Source organism: Myodes glareolus, chromosome 9 (assembly GCF_982192425.1).
Source record: "Myodes glareolus chromosome 9, mMyoGla1.1, whole genome shotgun sequence".
NCBI lineage: Eukaryota > Metazoa > Chordata > Mammalia > Rodentia > Cricetidae > Myodes > Myodes glareolus.
The window spans coordinates 96490729-96511560 of NC_142034.1; the positions used below are offsets into that span (position 1 = coordinate 96490729).

The 20832-nt window shown below is 47.0% G+C and overlaps 1 protein-coding gene across 3 annotated transcripts; it reads left to right on the forward strand.

Moving 5' to 3' along the window:
- The first annotated feature begins 12 nt into the window (after window positions 1-12).
- Window positions 13-18967, forward strand: Naa60 (N-alpha-acetyltransferase 60, NatF catalytic subunit). 3 transcript variants are annotated; one of them, XM_085694676.2, is made up of 7 exons: window positions 21-182; window positions 3976-4130; window positions 11248-11363; window positions 14147-14276; window positions 16790-16886; window positions 17523-17757; window positions 18666-18967. In XM_085694676.2, the coding sequence occupies exons 3-7, from the start codon at window positions 11254-11256 to the stop codon at window positions 18820-18822; spliced, it is 729 nt and encodes a 242-aa protein (XP_085550802.1). In that variant the 5' UTR covers window positions 21-182; window positions 3976-4130; window positions 11248-11253; the 3' UTR covers window positions 18823-18967. The 3 variants fall into 3 exon arrangements, with proteins under 3 accessions (XP_085550803.1, XP_085550802.1, XP_085550801.1); XM_085694675.2 differs by lacking the exon at window positions 3976-4130; XM_085694677.2 differs by lacking the exons at window positions 3976-4130; window positions 17523-17757 and having other exon boundaries at window positions 13-182; window positions 18659-18967.
- Window positions 18968-20832: the final 1865 nt, after the last annotated feature.

The following is a 20832-nucleotide window of genomic DNA, read 5'->3' on the forward strand; positions in this document are numbered from 1 at the left end:
GCGGCGCACGAGAGGCGGAAGTGCCGCGGGGCCGCCTTCTCCGTCCCGGCTGCGGCCCCTGCCGGTTACATAACCCGTCGCGCGGGGGTGGGGGGGCCCGCAGTTCCACGTCCGGCTTCCCGTCTCCCCCAGGATGCGCTGAGCCCCGCGACGCCGTCCGCTGCCGCCGGCTCCCGTCCGAGGTGAGGCAGCCGGGGCCTCGGCGGGTGCAAGTCGGGGCGGTGGGGAGGTCGCAGGCGCGACCCCGAGGGCACTGGCCAGCCGTGGGAGGCCGGGTTTTCCGAAGAGCGCGTCCTTCTACAGACCCCTGCGCGGCCGCGCTTCTTAGCGCCCAGTTTGTTTCCGTGGCGGCGGCGGCGGCGAGGGGTGCGGAGGGGCGTCGGGAGTTGATCTTTTCGGGGTCCCTTAGTCAGTGATCTCAGGAATTGGAAGTGGAAAGGCGGCATTTTCTGGGTTTGCTGGAGGTGAGGGGGTCTGGTCGCCTCGCTTCTCCGTGGGAACTTGTTGCACCGGTGGTAATTGCCGGCTTGCTTACACTCGCGAAAGCCAAGGACCCTGCTTGGGGTCCCTCTGCGTCTTTTCATTCCAGCAGTGCTTTTGGTATTCCGGCAAACAGAAGCCTTCCACTTCTGTTTACTAGCCAAACTGACCCTCCATAATCGACTCTGACTTGTCTCCGCTGAATTGGAAAATTCACTTTCCAAGTAGAAGAGATCTATGGCCGGTGCTGTTTGTCTTCTGGGGAAATTGGGGCGGGGTTGTGGAGGGGGTACTTCAGGCCTTTCCTGAATCCCCAGCAAATGCCTTCGTGCCCCACTGCTGTCAAAACCAAAGCTTGGGGATTGCAGGCTGCAGTAAACACAAACTTTGACTGCTATATTGATCTGCTAACTCTGCCAAGTCCTTGAGCCATGTGATTTTGGGTCGTTCTTGTCACCGTTGGGCTTAGAAGAAAAGAATAACAGCCTACTACCGAGGTGACTGACTCTCTGTGGTGTCTAGAGTGCTAGTCAAGGGAGAAAGTTGCCAGTTAGAGAGGTTTTCTTTTGTCAAAGTACTGAAAACACAAAACCCCTGAATTAGTGCTTGTCTGACCCAGCAGGCAAAGTCACATTGCACCAGAGATCATTTATGCAAATACTTGAGTCCACATAGCCATGTGACGTGGAGGAAAGTTTTATAAGTCCTGTGACTGCGTTACCAGGTGAAACGTCAGGAGGAGGGGGTCGGGAACCAAACAAGCAAACAAGTACACACAGAGGGGAACCCGCCCAGCAGCTAGTATGGATAGGATTAAACACTAGAGGAGTCTGAAGGGCCATCATTCCAAAGTGGTAGCATAAGTCTTCCCACCTCCTCCTTTTAGAATAGTTTGACTAGAACAGCAACAAGAATAATGTGCAGGACGTAAACCCCTTGAGAGTGGGGGCTGCACTGGCTCTGCCAACAGCTGTGGTTTGCTAGAATTCCAACTCACAGACCTAGACAGCTCCATGTCAGACTTCCCTGGCTGAGTTTCGATGAAAATTGTTTCAAATTTGTCACGAAATCCAGCCTGGTCTGGTGTCAGCACACCAGCACCAGCATAAAATAGACAACTTTGTTTGTTTTTTATGACTGTGTTTCCTATCTTTAACCTCTTTTAGTTGTACCTTGAAGAGACTTGATCACTGTGTGTGGAGAGTGTCTTTGGATTTGGCCTAAGTTGCTTCTGACAGGAATGGAAGACGCTTTCTGGATGTCAGATCTGAGGGATTAAAGATTGACCTGAGCCAAGAGCAGGAAACAGAGGTTATAGATGCCCAGGGAGATGCTGGTGATTAAAGACTATGGGGCCCTCAGTGTACAGCTTAGTGCGGCACAGTGTGGCAGCCTAAGAACTAGCCCAGGTGGATAGAGAGTTGACAGATGGAGACAGGATTCTTGAGAACTTGAGTTCAGGCCCAGTTCAAACACAGACTTTGATTCAGCAAATTATTTTAAATGATTTTAAGCAAATGATTTTCCTTAAATCTGCTTTTAAGGGCAGATTTCCTTGCCTGCGCATCATTCTTAGCCTGGCCTCTGGTGGAGGCTGGCTGGCAGGACAGTCAAGGATCTGTCTGAAGCCCAGATACTCACACTGTTTACTGGCCCATGTGTTTAAATAGCAAACACAAATACACCAAGTTTATTCTCTTCTCTGAGCACAAAGCGGGTTGCTCAGTATTTATGGGAAGGAGGAATTCCTGTAGAAGGTGGTTTGGGATCTCGATTAATGCAGATAGTGCTTTAAGTAGCTAGAGGACCTCAACCTCAGTTCAGAGGTTGGAGGAGCACAACAGTAACCCTGAGGTGGGGTCCAAGTTAAGACTGTGAAGAAGGTGACAGCAAATGAAGGTTAACTTTGTCCATGTTTTGGCTCAGTCAGAGTCCACCTGGCCAGCAGAGAAAGCACCCTCAGAATGACAGTGAGATTCAGCCAGATGTGGTAATGCATGCCTGGATCCCAGTATTTGAGGGGCAGAAGCTGGTGGATCTCTGAGTTCAAGGCCAGCCTGGTCTACATAGTGAGTTCCAGGGCAGTGAAGGCTACATAAAGAGTCCTTGTCTAGGGGATTGGAGAGTTGGGGGGTGATGAGACTCAATTTAAGTGTTACAACAGAGATTTTCAAATTCTTTTCAAAACTACCTGTTTTGTCCAAAAATAAACTCTTAATACTGCCCTTTATTATTTATTTATTTAGGTTTTTCAAGACAGAGTTTCTCTGTGTAACAGCTCTGGCTGTCCTGGAACTTGCTCTGCAGACCAGGCTGGCCTCAGATTCATAGAGTTCTGCCTGCCTCTGCCCCCAGAGTGCTGGAATTAAAGGCGTGCACCACCACTGCTCGGCCTTGATACTGCCTTTTAAAGCCAGCAGCCTAGGAATAGCATGGTATTTTGGGCATTGATGTTAGAAATAAATGTCAGAACACAGATTCAAAGTTCCAAGAAAGAGGAGGTGGTTATGAGTAGAGACTAAGAACAGATCTTGGGAAAGTGCTTGTTGCCTTTGTTTCCATAGGAGATGAAGATATTTTGCTGCTTTAAAAGACTTTTTAGGACATAAGCACAGATTTCTAATCCCAGCATTCAGGAGGTGGAGGCAGGAGGATTGTCACAAGTTTGAAGCCAGTCTGAGATATGTAATGAGTTTTCAAGTAAGCATGGGCGCCATAGCAAGACCCTGACACAGGCAAATAGACTGGTTTGGACTGGTTTGGAAAGCTCCCAGTTTGCTTTGTTTGTTTCTGTGGCGTGGTTTTCTTTTGTTAACAAAGGAAAGAAAAGAAGAAAGGATCGGAGCAATGGCTCACAGTTAAGAATGCTTTTCTTTCAGAGATCTTGAGTTTGATCCTTGACCTACGTGGGCAGCTCACCACCACCTAAAACTCCAGCTCCAGGAGATTTGCTGCCCTCTTCTGGCCTCCATGGGCCCTGAGCACCCATATGGTGGTATATACACAATAATAAATAAATCTTTTTAAATAAATAAAATGAAATTGGTGTGATGACTCATACCTGTAGTCCCAGCTCTGATGGATTAAGAGTTTGATACTGGAGGCTAGGGGTTGGAGATATGGCTCAGTAGTTACTAGTGCTTGCTATTCTTGCAGAGGACCCTTTAGATTCCGATTTCAGGCACTCACATGGCAACTCACGCAATGTTCTGTAACTCCAGTTCCAGGGGAGGCACCCTCAGAGTTCACAAACATACATGCCGGCAAAACATCCACATACATAAAATAAAGATGAATCCTTTTCCCCCTTCTTTTCAAGAGTGTGACGCCAACCTGTGCTAACTAACACAGACTGCTAGCAATGCTGTGACTCAAACAGACACTTTTTCTTATTGTTCCTGACATGGGGTTGATTTGGGCACAAAGGCCTGGAAATAGGTGGTGTCTTTTTTTTTTTTTTCCCTTCAGTACTGACAGGTATTCTTTTCTGGAAAGGGTTAATACCATAGGGTTCCTGTCATGCCTGTGGCATTCAAAAGTGCCGTGGAGAGCTGCTCACATATCTGTCTCTGAAAGACCCTGCTGGAACTACAGTTGTAACCTGTTGATAAGTGCTTCACCTGTGCGCTCTGACATCGGCACATCTCCAGGTCAGACATTGGCTGCTGCTTTACTGCCCTGAGTTTCAGGTTACTTGGCTTATCCTCTGGCCTCTAATAAGCTTTTGCTGAAATGTGTAAAAATGCACTGCCTAGCAAATGAACAGAGTCTGGGCACACGTTCATGCCACCAGCTGCTCACAGGCAAGCCCTTTCCTTATGGAAAACTGCTCCACAGGACCTGCAGAAAGCTAGTCACAGTTGTGTGGGGGTGAGGTGAGCACAGGGTTTTTAATTTCTGCCTTCTGTTGTACTATTTTTTTTGTCTTAAAAAATATTTTATGTGTGTGTGGGGTGGGGGGGTTATGTGCAGTGCCAACAGAGGTAAAAAGAGGACATCAGATTCCCTGAAATGGACTTAGGTAAGGGTGGTTGTAAGTCAACGTGAGGATACTGGGAACTGAACCTGGGTCCTCTGGAAGACCAGTCAGTGCTCCTGACCCTGAGCCAACATTCCAGAGCCCCTGTACTTGCTTTCTTTTCTTTTCTTTTTTTTTTTTTTTTTTGCAGTAGTAAGGATTGAACCCAGGGCCTTGTAGACACTAGACAAATTTTTCACCAGTGAGCTGCAACCCACACATTTTCATGTCCCTCTCCTTCTAAAAATAGGAGAGTTTTTAAAAGCCTTTTATGAATATTGTTCCTTAAAACTTGTAAAAGCTTTTAATTTTGGATTTTGTATAACCCTCTGATTGCTGTTTACACAGGAGCCCTTTAAGATGTTCTTGCAAGACTGCTCGGCAGTCCACCTCCATTGCCTCCTTGTGGAATTAATCTCCAGCATCAGTGCACGGGTGCCTTGCAGACATTCACGGCTTTAGAAGGCCGCGCTTTGGAGGTCTTAGTTCCGCTCATAATTTGAAGACGCTGGAAAGTTTCCTTGTCATTAAACAACCCATGAGATTTTCGTTGGTTTAGCTGGTTTTTTATTTGTTTTTTGAGACAAGGTTTCTCAGTAGCTGTGGAGCCTGTCCTGGAACTCACTCAGTAGGCACCTGCGTGTACACCACCAGCGTGGTCTGCAGAGATTATTTTAATATAAAACGTGTTCAGAATTTTCACTGTATCCAAAAGTCTTTATTTTTGTTAACAAAATAACCCAAGCTCACTGCAGAAGGCTCAGGTACTATGAAAGTGAGTAGCGGAGAACATAAGCATCTGCTGTAATTGTTGAGGAAAATTCAGACAGGCACATGGTGATCTTTTAGTCGTCCTTTGTGATCTGCTGCTGCTTCTGCTTAGTGGTAGAATGGGTACCCAAGGTACCTCAGGCCTGGGTTTGATTCTGAGTTCCAAAATAACGACGAGTTGATTTCATGATCAGAAGGTAATTTATACAGAATTTAGCACTGTCATCTGTTTGTTTATTCTGGAGGAACGTGAATGGAAACAGGAGAGAGAAAGCATTTTGAAAACAATTCCCGGGGCTGGAGAGATAGCTCAGAGGTTAAAAGCATTGCCTGCTCTTCCAAAGGTCCTGAGTTCAATTCCCAGCAACCACATGGTGGCTCACAACCACCTGTAATGGGGTCTGGTGCCCTCTTCTGGCCTGCAGACATACACACAGACAGAATATTGTATACATAATAAATAAATAAATAAATAAATAAATAAATAAATATTTTTAAACGACCAATTCCCATTAAAGTACAAAAGGACAAGATCTGAGTAAAGTGGGAGCATGGGGACCTTAGGAGAGGGTTGAAAGGGAGGGGAGAGGCAGGAGGAGAGGCAGGGAAGGGAGCAAAGAAAAATGTATAGCTCAATAAAATCAATTTTAAAAAGAAATAATTAATAAGAAGCCTGAGCGAATAGGCCCATCAGTTTAATGTAATAGACCTCTGTGTATTTCTTTGGGACTGAACGGTTGCGGGACCAGGCGGGACAGAAACCTTCAGTCAACAGCTAACTAACAAAGGAAGTTTGAAAATAACATATGCAAATTGTAACCCATGTGATTTGATGGTAAGACCAATAGCAGAAGGTATCACACCCATTAATCACAGAACATTAAGAAATAAAGGGAGCTTCCTGCTGCTAGTTCTCATAGAAAAAAAAAACAACCCTTAGAGATGTAAAGATTGATAAAGCAGGGGGCTGGCTTGCTGCAGTGGAGAGGTGCTGAAACCAAATTCTCCTGTCCCCTTGCTTTCTCCCTTAAACGGAGCAGCCAGCTTTCCATTCCCCTGCCCCCCACTGCTGTCCCCTACCAGCAGGAGGGGTTCTTGTAGCTGCTCTCTCTACAGCAGCAGAAGAGTTCTTGGGTGGGATGAACCCTACAGAAGTCCAGCCTCGAAGTTAGTCAAGTATACCAAACAACTATTTTCCTGTCTGTCTGTCAGACAGGGTCTTGTGCCGCCCAGGCTGATCTCAAACTTTCTCTGCAGCTGAGGATGATCTTAAACTTCTGAGTCTCTAGCCCAAGCACTGGGTTCTTTCATTTGTTTGTTTTTGAAACAGAGTGTTGAAAGGTAGCCCAGGCTGGCCTAGAACCCTTATAGAGCCCTGGTTGGTCTTGAACCTATCGTCCTTCTACCTCGGCCCCTGAACACTGGCGACTGTAGGTGTGTGCCACCGCTCTCAGCAATACTTTATTAGCTTTTTATTCCCACATTCTGAAATCTAGTATTGTCTCTAGGTAGATGTTTTCAAAACCCTTTCTCTGAATTGGGTTAGGAGTTTCATTCTGAGAGCACCATGCTGGCAGTTCCCAGCAGTGTTCTTTTTCTGTGGGCTCCATCCAAACAAGCCTCATCCTGTGCGTGCTGTACAGTAACAAACACCTGACAGCACAGAACACAACCATCCAGCGCTTATTTCTCAGTACCAACAATAGGAGATGCCCTTTTAGAGTTTTTGACAGTTTGACACAGGCAAGGGTCATCTAGGAAGAACCTTAGTTGAGAAACTGCCTCCATCAGATTGTCTGTAGGCAAGTCTGCAGGACCTTTGTTGAGTAATGATTGGTGTTGGAGGACCCAGCTCACTGGGGGTGGTGCCACACATGGATAGGTGGTCTTTGTTGTACATGGAAACAGTCTGAGCATGCTGTGAAAGGCTAGCCAATAAGCAGCATCTGTCCACAGTCTCTGTTTCAGTTCCCACTTCCAGGTTCCTGGCTTGTGTTCCTGCCTTGACCTACCTCAGTCAGAGGGCCTGTCTTCAGAACATGTCAACCAAATAAGCCTTTTCCTTTCCAGATTGCTTTTGGTCAGAATGGTTGATCATAGCAATAGAAAGCAGACTGAGATAGACTTGCCCAAAGCTTTTGAGTGATACGGCCGTAGGGTTTGTTCTCTATGCCGTATCTTCTGGCCTCAGTCTTGTGTGCTCTTTTCTACCTGGGGCCCTGTTTTTTTCTGCTCATCCAGCCTGATGTCATTGAACATGAAAGAGCTGCCAACTAGCCAAACAGACACTACTTAGACCTCTTCTCCTGGAGCCCAGTGTGTACTCTTTGTATACTCCTGGGGAGGATGCTGGAGAAAGTGGAGAAGGGCTTCTGCTGCTTTTCCTTGTGGTCTCTGTGGTGGGAGAAGGAAGTGGTACCCTTCCCAGATCAGTTGGGAGCACTGCTCACATTGACTAATGCACTTTTGTCATGGGATTCCTCTAGCAAGTTGTAGTTTAGTGTATAGTAAATGGGACGCCAGTGTGCCACCCTCCTCTGTGTGGACAACAGTTTCTGAACTCTGCTTATCACTGTGACTATAGTCTCCTGAGCAAAGCCTGATTTTGTCATACAAATCTAGTAAATTAATGATTAGGGATATGTTTAGTTTGAAATGCAGAGACTTTTTGACGCAAAGGTTAAATAAAGATTGGGTCTGGACTCTGGGCCTCACCATCTCATGCTATCTTTACATGAGATATAATCAACATGTGGCCAAATATGCAGCTTAATAAACTAAATCTAGGTGGATTGGAAGTCAGAGACTGGTTGGTACTGTTTGATGTTTTAAGCTAGGGTCTGGCTTTGTATTATATACTGGTCTCAAACTTTCTATTATCCTGCCTGGACCTCCTGAGTCCTGGGGCTACAAGTGTGCACAATCCTATCTGGCTTCCATGTGTGTATGGTGGTGCTTTTGAAACGGTCTCATGTATTCCACACTGATCTCAAACTTACCCTATAGCCAAGAATGATGTTGAGCACCCGAATCTCCTGTCTTCCCCTTGGAAGTGCAATGACTAGCGTTAGTGTGCATTACCAGGCCTTGTTCATGGGATGCTGAAGACTGAGCCCAAGGCCTTGTACTTGATAGGCAAGCACTCTCCTGAGCCAGACTCTCAGCCTCATTCTGTCTGGTTTTGGTAACCTTTAAGCACCTCTTCAGTCCCTCCTCCATGGCCATTGTTTGATTGCTAGTACTGTTAATTTTTTTAGCCAGTTCGAGAATCTCCAGGTGAAATCCTGTATCATTTTGTATTTGAAGTGATGTGTCTCAAATCATATGTGCTGCTCAATATATATGATATGGACTTCCTTCGGAGCATGAAGACTTGGGTCTTAAGAGGGATGTTGTTTGGAAATAGAGAGGTGGGTGTTTGTTTCTTGTCACTCTGAAAATTATTCAGTTTCCTACTCTGCGGTTTGGAAGCCGCACAGGCAGCTATGGAGATGGCTCCTCACCCACAGGCAGCTGCTCATTTGAACAGGCGAGCTGTGAACAGTGTTTGCTTCTTCCCCCCTTTTAGGCGCTGAGCCCATATTACTGATGTACTAGACAGTGTCCTGTATCTATCACTAGTGTGTGTTTCCTTTTTTTCTCCTTTCCTAAAAGTGGGAGCTTAAATTTCATTTTTGTTGGCTTTTCAACTCAGTAAGCCTTCTGTCTGGGGATTCTCACAGGGCCCTTTGGGCCTGTGGTTCCTGCCTTGCACGTGAGGAGCTTTTAGTAACCTTGTCTCATGCTTTGCTTGAAGAAAGGCTGTGACAGTGGCTGCCTCTGAACGAAGAGATGAGAGTCTGAGAAGCGCTGGACCGAGCAGGGAACAGCACAGATAATGAGAGGGGTCCTGAGGAAAGGAGGCCAGACAGCACTCTTATGAGCAAGGGAGAAATGGGGCGTGGTGAGCAGGAAGGGGTGTCGGAGGAAAGCAGGAGACAGCATGTGTGTGGAGGAAGCAGGAGACAGCAGGTGTGTGGAGGAAGCAGGGGGCAGCAGGTGTGTGGAGGAAGCAGGGGGAAGCAGGTGTGTGGAGGAAAGTGGAGGCAGCAGGTGTGTGGGGGAAGCGGAGGCAGCAGGTGTGTGGAGGAGGCCTTGCAGCAGATGTTCATAAATTGATGGTAATGTTGAAGGCACACATTGTGTTTTTAGCCTGTCAGAGAGGAGTCTCTGTGAAAGCTACTGTTGACAAATGTCAGAGGAGTCATGCCTGGGCTGGAGAGAAAGGTGTGCGGCTCATCTTGTAGAAGTTCCCAGCTTGTACCATAGTTGCCACAACTCTGAGAAGATTTTAGAATCTTCCTGAAGGCATGGCTGAGAAGTTGAAGCATACAGCTGCCCTGGGGCCCAGAGTTGACTCAGGACTATTGTGATTCCACCACACTTCAAAACAAACACCCCCCCCCCCAAAATAAATCATTTGAAGTAGAAATCAGGATGCTTGCTCCAGAATATCTTAGCCTATGTCTCCAGGAGACACCTTGTCCTGTGAGACCTCCACCTCATCAGAAAACTGAGAGCTGTTTCATAATACTTTCCTTCTACCAGCCAGCCTGTGTTTAAGGTTCACTAAAATGTTTTGATTTTCTTTTTCATGGTACAGGTTTAGGTATTACATTTGATTCTCCATCTTCTTTTCTCTTTTCGTTTATTTTTTTTTCATTTTTCTTTTATTTACTTTTGTATCTTTGATATGATTGACCTTTTGAAGAGACCAGATGTGAAAGGTAACACATCTGTCAGTTGAATGTCTCTTCCCTTATTGCTGTATGTTGGGTCTGAAGGTTGTAGTTAGGTCTAGACCCAGTGACTTCCCAAACCCACAAAGGCTTGGCTGGAATCCTACTGGTCATAGCTGCAGGCACAGGGCTCTGGAGAGATTGGCTGTAGGGAGCCGCCAGGATGTCGCCTTGGCGAGATAGTCCTACAGCCTGGAGGTATACAAATCCTTTGTTGCTGCCGTCCAGGCCAGTTTGCTTGGAGCCTAGTTTTGCATTTCAGAGACTCGGTTTCCTGACCCGTCCTGTGGCCTCGGGCCCTAGCAGAATGGCATCAACCAATCAGCATTCGAGCCTCTCACCCTAGAAAAGCGGCTGTCTTTGGGTTTTTCGCTCTCTCTCTCTCTCATCCCTGTTTCCCATTCCCCCTTTCAATCAAGGAGCTCTAATAAATTGTGATTGAGAAGGATTCTTGATTTTGTGATCGTCCATTCCTACTGGTCAGGAAGCGCGTCACAATTGGCCTATAGGCTTAGGGTCTCTCCTTGTTTGCTCACACTGAGTCCTAGGTGCTGAGTTCTTTGCCTCTGTGCCTTGCACCTGCCCCTCGGCAGCCCTCACCTGTTGACCTCACTTTTTGAGGAGTTTTTGCTGGACTTGGAGCTTTCCTCTTGAGGTTCCACATGGTGATCCTGATCTGTTAGCGTTTCTACTTTCACCTGGCTGTTCTGGAAAGTCCTCCTCAGCCATGGAAGATTAATGACAGTTCCTCCCAAAAAGATAGGATAATTCCTGTGAAATACTTGTTTCCAACTTAAAGAAACAGGCTATTTTCCCTTTTGGTAGAGTTCAGTACTTGACTTCCTCGTCCCAGGATACAGAGTAAGTTCCAGACCTGCATGAACAACCTAACCTAGGGAGACCTTGCCTCAGACAAAGACAGGGCTGGCAGCATAGCCGTGGGTGTGAGCCTCCAAGTGAAGGGGCAGCAGTTAAGAGATAAAAGACCAGCCACGCAGGCGCTGTGGTCGCTCTGGGGGGAAGCTGAAGGGTGGAGTGCAGCTCAAGCAGAGAAGGGAGAGGCTTCGACGAGAGGCACTAGAACCTTCTTTCCATCACGGGAAGCTCTTAGCAGTTCCCCACCTCACCCACCTTCTGGGTTAGTTTAGAGAAAAAACAGGTAAGCAAGCCTTCAGGTGATGCTGTCTCCTCTTCCCACAGGTGTGAATGACAGAGGTGGTGCCTTCCAGTGCCCTCAGCGAGGTCAGCCTGCGTCTCCTCTGCCACGATGACATAGACACTGTGAAGCACCTGTGTGGCGACTGGTTCCCCATTGAGTGAGTGTTGGACACTGAACCCCAGTGACTGGGACGCCTCTGAGACTGGAAGAGGCAACAACGGGTCTGGTGGGACCATAGTGGTCCATAGTTGCTGTTTAAAGTTGGCAAACTAGGCAGTGAACCTCAGGCCTCCATATTAGTCCACTGCTCACCTTCCTTAAAAGGCCCTGCTTTTTTTTTTTGTAATGCTTTTTTTTTTGTAATGTTACTTACAAAGATTCCCAGTGCTGCATGCAATCAGGAAATTTAGGACCAACCTCATTATAAAAAACTGATTAGATCCATCAGGACATGTATATCTAAAATGCAATGTTGATGGTGTTGTGGCATATGCCTGGAGTACCAGAACTCAGGAAATGAAAGCAGAAAAAGATCAAATTCAAGGCCAGCCTGAGCTATAGAGTAGGTTTTAAGCCAGTGTGGGCTATATGGGAAAGATCCTGTCTTTAAAAAGGGTCATTAGTCATCCAGGAACAAAATCTGTTAAAGTACTGTATTTACTGACACAGTTCCTTCCCTTCCTTCCTCTTTGTTTTACCAAATATTAAGTGAAGGCAGACTCGAGAACAGGTGCATATCATATTCCACTCTCACTTAGAAGTATGCCTAGATATACCTCAGTGTACTGTAGAGGGAGGCAGAGGATCCTGCCCTTCGTGAGAATCATGGCCAGCACTTTAGAGAGACGTGTTAGCAGGAGATGATAATAACACATTTGTTTGACCTGAGTCTTCTGACATGGAAGCCTTCATATTAAGAATCCAAAGACCAGTGGTGTGTAGGTTCAATAAAGCATGGACTGTCATATATAGATTATTGAACAGAGAGTATTATCTACTAATGGATTGAAGGTGGAGAACACAGTGAGGCCCATTTGCTTAGATCCCGCTTGGACTCTCTGTGGCATAGGGAGGACCCTGCTGGAATGAGGATGTCTTAGTTTTATCATTGTTGTCACCAAAATCTCTGACTTAAGGATGACAAAGATTTATTTTCTACACCGTTTTAGAGGTTTCAGGCCATTGTGACAGGTGGGGGGGGCAGCTCACATTACTGTGGACAGGAAGTAAAGGAGAGTAGTGGCAGAGAAAGCTACAAGCAAGCTATTGCCCTAAGGGCATGCCCTCAGTGACCTGCTTCCCCCAAGCCGCTCCACCTACCACGGTTCTGCAGTTGTTCCCAGTGCAGACTTGAAGTCTGTCAGTGCCTTCACAGACAAGCTCAGAAATGTGCTGTCCGGATTTCATGGGCACTCTGTCTAATCAAGATTAATAGTGCTATTAGATCTACTATCAGACAAAATAGGACAAAAAATTTTTCATGGCCACCTCCTACACAGAAAATCAGATTGGCTTTGTAGGAAAGGGGCTCTTCTGGTTTCTGTGATTCATACTGGAGTCGAAGAATTCTAGGTGCATGGCTGACCTTAGGGGAGAGAATGAGAAGGAAGAGGCAGGAGGCCTGAGAGGTTCGCTTCTGGACTTTTGCTGTGGGGATCATTTACCGAGACCCCAGAGTCTACTGAATTAAATACTTCCAGCATTTTGAGGTGGATTATTAGTACCTTGGGTTCCTGTGTTTTTACTTGCCTTGTTTCTACATTATTGTATGATACGAAAAAACAGGGTTTTTAGTGAGAAAAACAGACACAGACCTTGAAACCTGAAAGCTAAGCAGGGTCCTTTAAGTTGTTGGTATTTCATGACTCCTCGACTCACTCACACTTGTTACTCCATCCTAGCAGGAAAGAGGGGAACCCCCCCCCCATGCATCTCTATTGAAATATAAATTGCCAGCTTCTTAGGAATGTGGGCTAACAGTGCTTTGTGAGATAAAACAAACTATCCTTCCAGTTAGTAATCCCACTACTGAAAGAATACAAGGAAATAAGAGTGCCAGTTAAGTGTAGCAATGAATGAGGCCCTACTGAGGACTGTCTGGGGTTAGATAAATGATAGGTGAGTTGTAACCTATACACCCCTTAAGGGCCTTACTGTCAGCCTCTCCTGTCCCTTAGCCATGTGTCATGACCACGCCCATGTTAGAAAGGTATTGTAAACTATTGTACATACCTATGAACTTTGGCTCTTCCTTCAGTCACCTTTCCTGATCTTCAGTGCAGAAGTCTCACAGAGGACTGTTTGCATGGTCAGTTCTCTCCCTCCACCGTGTGGGTCCTGGGTATTAAACTAAGTCTCACAGAGGAGCGTTTGCATGGCCAGTTCTCTCCTTCCACCATGTGGGTCCTGGGTATTGAACTCAAGTTTCGAGGCTTGACTGCAAGCACCCACACCTGCTGAGCCATCTCACCAGCCCTCACGGAATTCTTTTTTAAAATTATTTATTTATTTATTTAATTTATTTGGTATACAGTGTTCTGCATGCTTGTATGCCAGAAGAGGGCACCAGATCTCATTGTAGGTACCTGGGAGGCACCCTGTGGTTGCTGGGAATTGAACTCATGACCTCTGGAAAAATAGCTAGTGCTCTTAACCCCTGAGCCATCTCTCCAGCCCCACAGAATTCTTCATAGACCACTCAGGTCACTGAGGGCCCTAAGGTCTCAGCTCACAGTGAGGCTACCCCTCAGGAACTGTCTGTGGAGACAGTTTGATTGGAGGGTTCCTCTCTTTTACATTAAATATAATTTTTTACATCAAAAATTCCCATGTGGACAGGCGGTTACTTTGAGAAGGCAGCTGTGAGGCTCCTAGAGACTGTAAGTGATAGGCAGGGCAGCATAGGGTCTGGTGACTCACTGGAGTGTGCTCTCTCCTCAGGTACCCAGACTCATGGTATCGTGATATCACATCCAACAAGAAGTTCTTCTCTCTTGCTGCAACCTACAGAGGTGCCATCGTGGGAATGATAGTAGCTGAAATAAAGAATAGGACCAAAATACATAAAGAGGTATGTCTGCCGCAGTGACTTGGCCTGTGTGGCAGCTGAAAAGGGATGCTGCAGTGGAGTCACATTGCCAACTCTGGCCTGTGTCTCAGCAGCTTGTAACCTGAGGAGTCAGAGCAGCAAACGACACCCACCCAGTGGTTTATTTATATGGAGGTGTGAATACATGGACTTTTTTCCTAAAGATTTATTTATTATTTAGTTATGTGTATGCATGTGTGACTATATGGGAGTATTTACTCGTAAAGAACAAAGAAGATCTCCCTGGGGTTAGAATCATAGGTGGTTCTAACTCAGGTCCTCTGCAAGGGCAGTACATGTTCTTAACTGCTGAACTCCTTCTCCAGCCCTAGTAGCATATATTTTTGTTCATGAAATAATATGAATAATGAATAGAACCTACTAGTGGGTTTAATAAAGATGGCTATTTTGAAACAGGAACAAACAGAAATGCTGTGTTGGGAATCTGCCCCGTTGCTGTGTGACATGAAAATGCCTGTGATTTGTGCTGTTGGAATTGTCACGGAAGTTACCGTAATTTGTGGAGGGAAACATTAGGTTTCACCTAGGGATTAGCAAAAATGTATTTCTTTTTATCCAATTTCATAGACCATTCACAAACTTACCTCCCTCAGAACCCTCAAGGATTTGGATGACTGCTTTCAGTGCAGAATGTAAGACCACAGCTGTGAACCATGTTCTTTGTGGTTGAATTCTGTTAGGAGTCTCCTGGTAATTCTGGTCATGGCAATGGAGCAGTATTATTTACTTAAGGAAAGGGAATCCCATCAACCAGCAAATGATTATATTTGGCTTGAGGTTATTCCTTCTTGTTTCCTTTTCTCCTTCCTGCCTGTCTCCCATTTGTTGGTTTGTTCATTCGCTATTTGTTTGTTAATTTAGGGACAGGATTTCATTGTGTACTAGCTGCCCTGAAACTCAGACCTACCTGCCTCTGCCACTCAAGTGCTGGAGTCCAAGGTGTGTACCCCACAGCCAGCTTCCTTGAGATTATTCCTTTAAAAATTCAGGAAATGAGATTGGAGCTGCAGCTCAGTGGCAGAGTGCTGGCCTTGTGCACGGTAGGCCCAAGTCCCAGTCCTAGTGGAAGAGGAGGAAACACTTCTTCTAAGAACCCGACCACTAAGGGTTACCCCATTTTATATGTAATTCTATCTTGGTACATTGTTTTGTCTAACCCAACTTCCTCCTGAGCCACTGGCTCACATAGCTCACTGCTAAGATAGGGAGAAAGCAAGGGCCAGTCCCCCTTGGATCTGCTATCTTGTCTTGGTACCATTTCACTTGCCCACACCTTATTTTCTCGTGATTCCTCCTTAGGGCTTTTTCTTAGTGACTGTCCACTTTCACCATGCACACTGCCCGAGGCTCTCTTGACTATGCACGCTTACCCTGTCCACACATATTTGGGGGCCCTTCTTTTGGCTAGCTTTTTAGCTAGCATCATCAGCCTAGGGCTCGTGTTAACTAGAGCAATGAGTTTATCCCCTCCCCCAGTTTGCTGTGTCCAGGTTCACTGTAGTATGGAGTGCTGAGCAGGGTCAGGGAGCAGGGCCTGGCCCAGCACATGCATAACACATGGAGCTACTTGGTGAATGAGAAGCAGAAAAGCCAAGTTGCCTGGTGTCCTTTCTGGGAAGAGAAGACCATACAAATGGCAGGTATTTCTTTTTAGTAAGTGCTTGGAATAACTTGAGAATCTATCTCATGGTCAGAGTCATGACTCATGAGGCATTTGTGTCCTTAGCATGCTATATTACATCACAGTGTGCCACTCGCCCGGCATGGGCAGCAGAGCGGGGTGAGTAGCTGTCTTAACCTACATTTCATGGTCACCGGGGATAGCATGTTTCTCTTTATAAACCTTTAAAACTTAGCACTTGGACCTTGGACTGGCGATATGGTTGAGCAATAAAAACCTGACAGGCTGAGTCCCCAGCACCTACATGGAGGGAGAGAAGTCAAGTTGTCCTCTGACCTCCACACAGCAATACTGCACATGTGTGCTCACCCGACACAACTTTTCACTTGCCCACTGCTGCACATCATGGCGACTGTGTCACTACTTGTTGACAACCTGTATGTGACCACTCTGGACAATCATACTCTTGTGTTGTTCTTTTGTGGTGGGATCAGACATATGACCTTGTTATGCCAGACACACACTCTACTGTTTAGCTCCATCCCCATCCCCAGGCTGTCTGTTAACCTACTGTAATGCTGCTGGTTCTGACGAAAAGTCCCAACCTAGTCCGCCATCCCAAACAAAGCTCCTGGGGGTGCCTTCTCACTGTGGCAGCATCCGCCAACAGGGCCTACACCCTCTTGTTTCTCTGGGTCAGTGGGGTGTACTTTGTCCTTTGTGTTCTACCCCTTCCCACCTTGTGACTACACATGCCAGGATATGAAGAGTAGACACAGAACCACATAGGTTCTGTTTTGAGCTTGTATATGCCGTCATGTTGCCCTGACTTTATCTCTGACTTCCCCTTTAGGATGGAGATATTCTAGCCTCCAGCTTCTCTGTGGATACACAAGTTGCATACATTCTAAGTCTGGGAGTGGTGAAAGAATTCAGAAAGCACGGCATAGGTAAGAGGCCTATGGTTCATGGTCTGAAGTTCATGGTCTGAACCACTGCTGCCCCCTAAGCAGTTACTTCTTCTGAGATCTTCAGCTCACAGAGTCTCTTCCTTGTCCAAATTTGGGGACAGATAATGTCCTCCCAGTGTGTCTCCCCACCCCACTGGCCTTCATCGTTTTCCATCCCTCCCAGATCTGTCATGAACAGATCAGCAACAACTCCTAGGACAGCCTCAGGAGGGAACAGACCTCCCTTCCCTCGCCTGTGTTGCCAGACATAGTCATGTGTACTGGCGAGATGTTCTGTTCTTAGTAAGAACCATAAGCAAACAGAGAAAGCGCACTTTCCAGATGCTGTGTTACAAGACTCTCGCCCTACTCACCGCAGCAGGGAGTCGAAGTCCTTTGTTCCACCCTCTGGGTTCTGGTTTATACTTTTTGTTCTCTGTGGACCCAGAGCTCCTCCAGGATACATCTGTGCTCCACAGTGGTCGGCAGCTCATGGGAGGGGCTCGGCAGTGGGAAGTGACCAGAGGCTGGTTTCAGATCTGGCAGCGTAACCCTCTAGACTCCTGCAGATGCCATGGCTTCATCTATGTCCTCTTAACTGCCCTGCTGTGGGAAACCTTCCTCTCCTTTCCCCAGGTTCCCTTTTACTAGAAAGTTTAAAGGATCATATTTCAACCACTGCCCAGGACCACTGCAAAGCCATCTACCTACATGTCCTCACCACCAACAATACAGCAATAAACTTCTATGAAAACAGAGACTTTAAGCAGCACCACTATCTGCCCTACTACTACTCCATTCGAGGGGTCCTCAAAGATGGCTTCACCTATGTCCTCTACATCAATGGCGGCCACCCTCCCTGGACCATCTTATATCCTTTACTGCTGGAAGGGAACAGGAGAAGGCTTTGTTGTGGTTTCCTGGCTAGAGGGCTGGAAGAACCAGAGAGTCACTGGAACTGTGGCCACCTTTGGATGACAGTCACTGGCTTAGCACACAGCCTTGTTCCTTGAGTAGCTCAGGGTATGCCCAGGTCTAATGCACCCGATTGGCTGCATACATTAGGAAAACTGGCACTCCCTGGTAGCTTCAGCCCAGCAGGAAGATTGGGTTTTAACTCTACTCCACTCAAGAAATATAGAAAGTGTCCTGTTGTGGGGGTCATCAGTAAATGTAGCAGATACAGGCCCCACCCTGTGCAGCCTGTGATGGTGAGAAGAAAGTAAACAATGGCAGAACACATGGGTTCAGACCTTCCTCGTGGAGCTGCACGACCCAAGGTGCATTCACCCACCACCAGTTCTCTCCTTATTAGGTGGAAAGGAAACGAAATGTCCCAGCAGCCTTAGAGTATTAATAACCCACAATATACTACTGTACCTGTGAGTGTTTTGAAGAAGTGATTCGTTTTAGAGGGAAGTAAAACAGGAAAGAAGTGACCCTAAGCTCCATAGAGCCTAGCTCACGTGAAGTCGGGCATGTATGGGCATGCAGGGGTTAGCACTGCTGAAGCATCTCCTTGTTGGGGTGGGCTCTGTTCCTCTGGAGAACTGGGAACACTTGTCTTGTAGATCCTGCCCTGGTCTTTGTTAATTATCTTATGGAGATTGTCCTATATGGCTCTACTGTACATTATTTCCCAACCAAATTGATGGTCCACTTAATGAGCCTTCTGGTATTTTTGAACAATGCTGTCATTGATCCAACTCCAAGGAGACTGCATGTGGACAGATAAGGCAGATGATGGGGCATATCGGTATCTTCCTTGACAGAACCCACGGACTACATCCAGCACCTGGGCTCAGCACTAGCCAACCTGAGTCCCTGCTCCATCCCACACAGGATCTACCGCCAGGCCCACAGCCTGCTCTGCAGCTTTCTGCCATGGTCCAGCATCTCCACCAAAGGTGGCATCGAATACAGTCGTACGATGTGATGCCATTGGGACAGCCTCCTCCAGGCCTCTGTCCTCAGCACTTTGTGGAGCCTATTTTCCTGTCTGTCTGACTTCTGCTGTCTTTTGCAAGGAGCTGGTAGCCACCTGCCGCCCCATCAGCCTGCCCCAGGTGCAGGCCCGGTGCTATGCTGGCTCAGGAGCAGAGTGGATGCCTGGTCTTCAGCAGGTAGGAACAGATGGCAGGACCTGGGGAGTCTGGTGCTTGCAGAGACAAGAAGTCTCTAGGCAGATACTGTAAGCAGTTCGCAGAGGGTCCAGAAGTGGTTTGAAGAGCAAGGGGCCAAAGACCTCAAACCACTCATCAAATTTCTTTCTGCTCCCTGGCCTTTGGACATTTGCATGCACATGTGCGCATCTGTGGAGCATAGAGCTCAGCATGGGTTATCTTCCTCAGTTAGTCTCCACCTTACTTTTGAGATGGGGTTTCTCATGGAACTTGTAGCTCTGCACTGGCTAGCTAGTGAGCCTCAGAGATCTTCTTGTCTCTCTCAGCTGCCTACCCAGATTTTTTGTGTGGGGCTAGAGCTCAAACTCAGGTCCTTAACGTTTTATACAGCTCTTGCTTGTTTTTGTTTTTATTTCTCTCTTAAGAATTTAAGGGCATTGGATTCTCTGGAACTGGGGTTAGAGGCAGTTGTGCCATGCAGCTCCTGGTGCTTGTACCCTGGTCCTTGGAAAGAACAATAAATGCTCCTAATCACTGAGCCATCTCCCCAGGACCTGAACAGATTTTTCTTTCCTTTTTTGTTAAAATGGATTCATGTGATTCAAACATTGGGAAGGTGCAGAAAGACCAAGCAGCTCCTACTGGAAGCCCACAGTTACTTCGCTTTACCTTACGAGATGCACCCAATGATCGCAATCCATGTCTACACCTCAGAATTTTACCCATACTTCCACTTTTACCACCAGGACTGTCACCAGTGTATCTCTGTGTGTCATTATCAAACAACCTACATGAGTTTCCTATGCTGACAAATTGTAAATGATAATATTCAGCCTGGATGCAACAATTTTGGTTTCTGAGAGTTGGTCTCCCAAGCCAACAGAACAGAGAATTGCAGAACTGGGAGAGGTTTGAGTACTGCAGAGCCCACTCCATTGACCATCCACACTGAGGCTCGATACACACCCAAGTGTGAGTCTGGCAGCGCTTGTATTTGTGTAGAGTTCCAGGGAGCCTGCTGGCCACTGGTAGACTGTGGGCTGGAGAAAGGCTCATGCTTTGGTATACATGACTCATCTAAAGCCCATAGGCCAGGTGACATAGGTGAGCATCCTGCAGTGTCTTCATGTGCCCTGCTCTCTTCCCTGCAGGCTCTGCTTCCTGCTTCTGGAAACTTCCTTCCACCTGGAGCCCGTGTCCTGCCTCCATGCACTGGCACCATCCCAATGGCCTGGCAGGTGTTGGCAACACTCACTGGAAAAGGGCTCACCAGGCCTCTGCCTCCTCCATCTTTCCTACAAAATGGACTGAACTTCACTGTGAAGAAAATGTGGACACTTTTGACCCTGAAGACACAGGAAGCTTAGAATAAAGAGGCACAGGAAAGAGAGTACCAGTCTTTGTATAGGAATCCCTAAAGAAGCTTAAACAGTGGAAGCAGTTCTCCATGAAAGGCTGGAGGCTGGGGAGGAGGAGTAGGCCTAGCCCTTCAAGAGAACTTAAAGCTTCAAGACTCAGCCCTCGCCATAGACAGTTAGATGGACAGTTCCCTGTTCCTCAAGCCTCCCCCACTACCCACTTCCTGTTGTCCAGAAGGATCATCCTGCCTGGTGAATCCTGGCTTGCTGTCCATATAGCTGACCTACACTGGGAGCTTACAAGGACAGGTAGTTAGCTGTTGGCTTCTGGGTTCCTTCCTTGCTCATCCTTCTAGAAGCTGAAGCTTCAAGGAGAAAAAAGGAGGCTGAGCTCTGCATTGGGCATCTCTGCTACTGTGAACCATGGGACTTGGCCTTGGGTGCAGAGGGCAGTCGGTGCCTGTG

Coding starts and splice junctions, on each gene's coding strand:
- Naa60 (XM_085694676.2), top strand. CDS start 11,254: ATGACAGAGGTGGTGCCTTCCAGTGCCCTCAGCGAGGTCAGCCTGCGT. Junction 11,364..14,146: donor GGCGACTGGTTCCCCATTGA/GTGAGTGTTGGA, acceptor CTCTCTCCTCAG/GTACCCAGACTCATGGTATC. Junction 16,887..17,522: donor ATTCAGAAAGCACGGCATAG/GTAAGAGGCCTA, acceptor TCCTTTCCCCAG/GTTCCCTTTTACTAGAAAGT.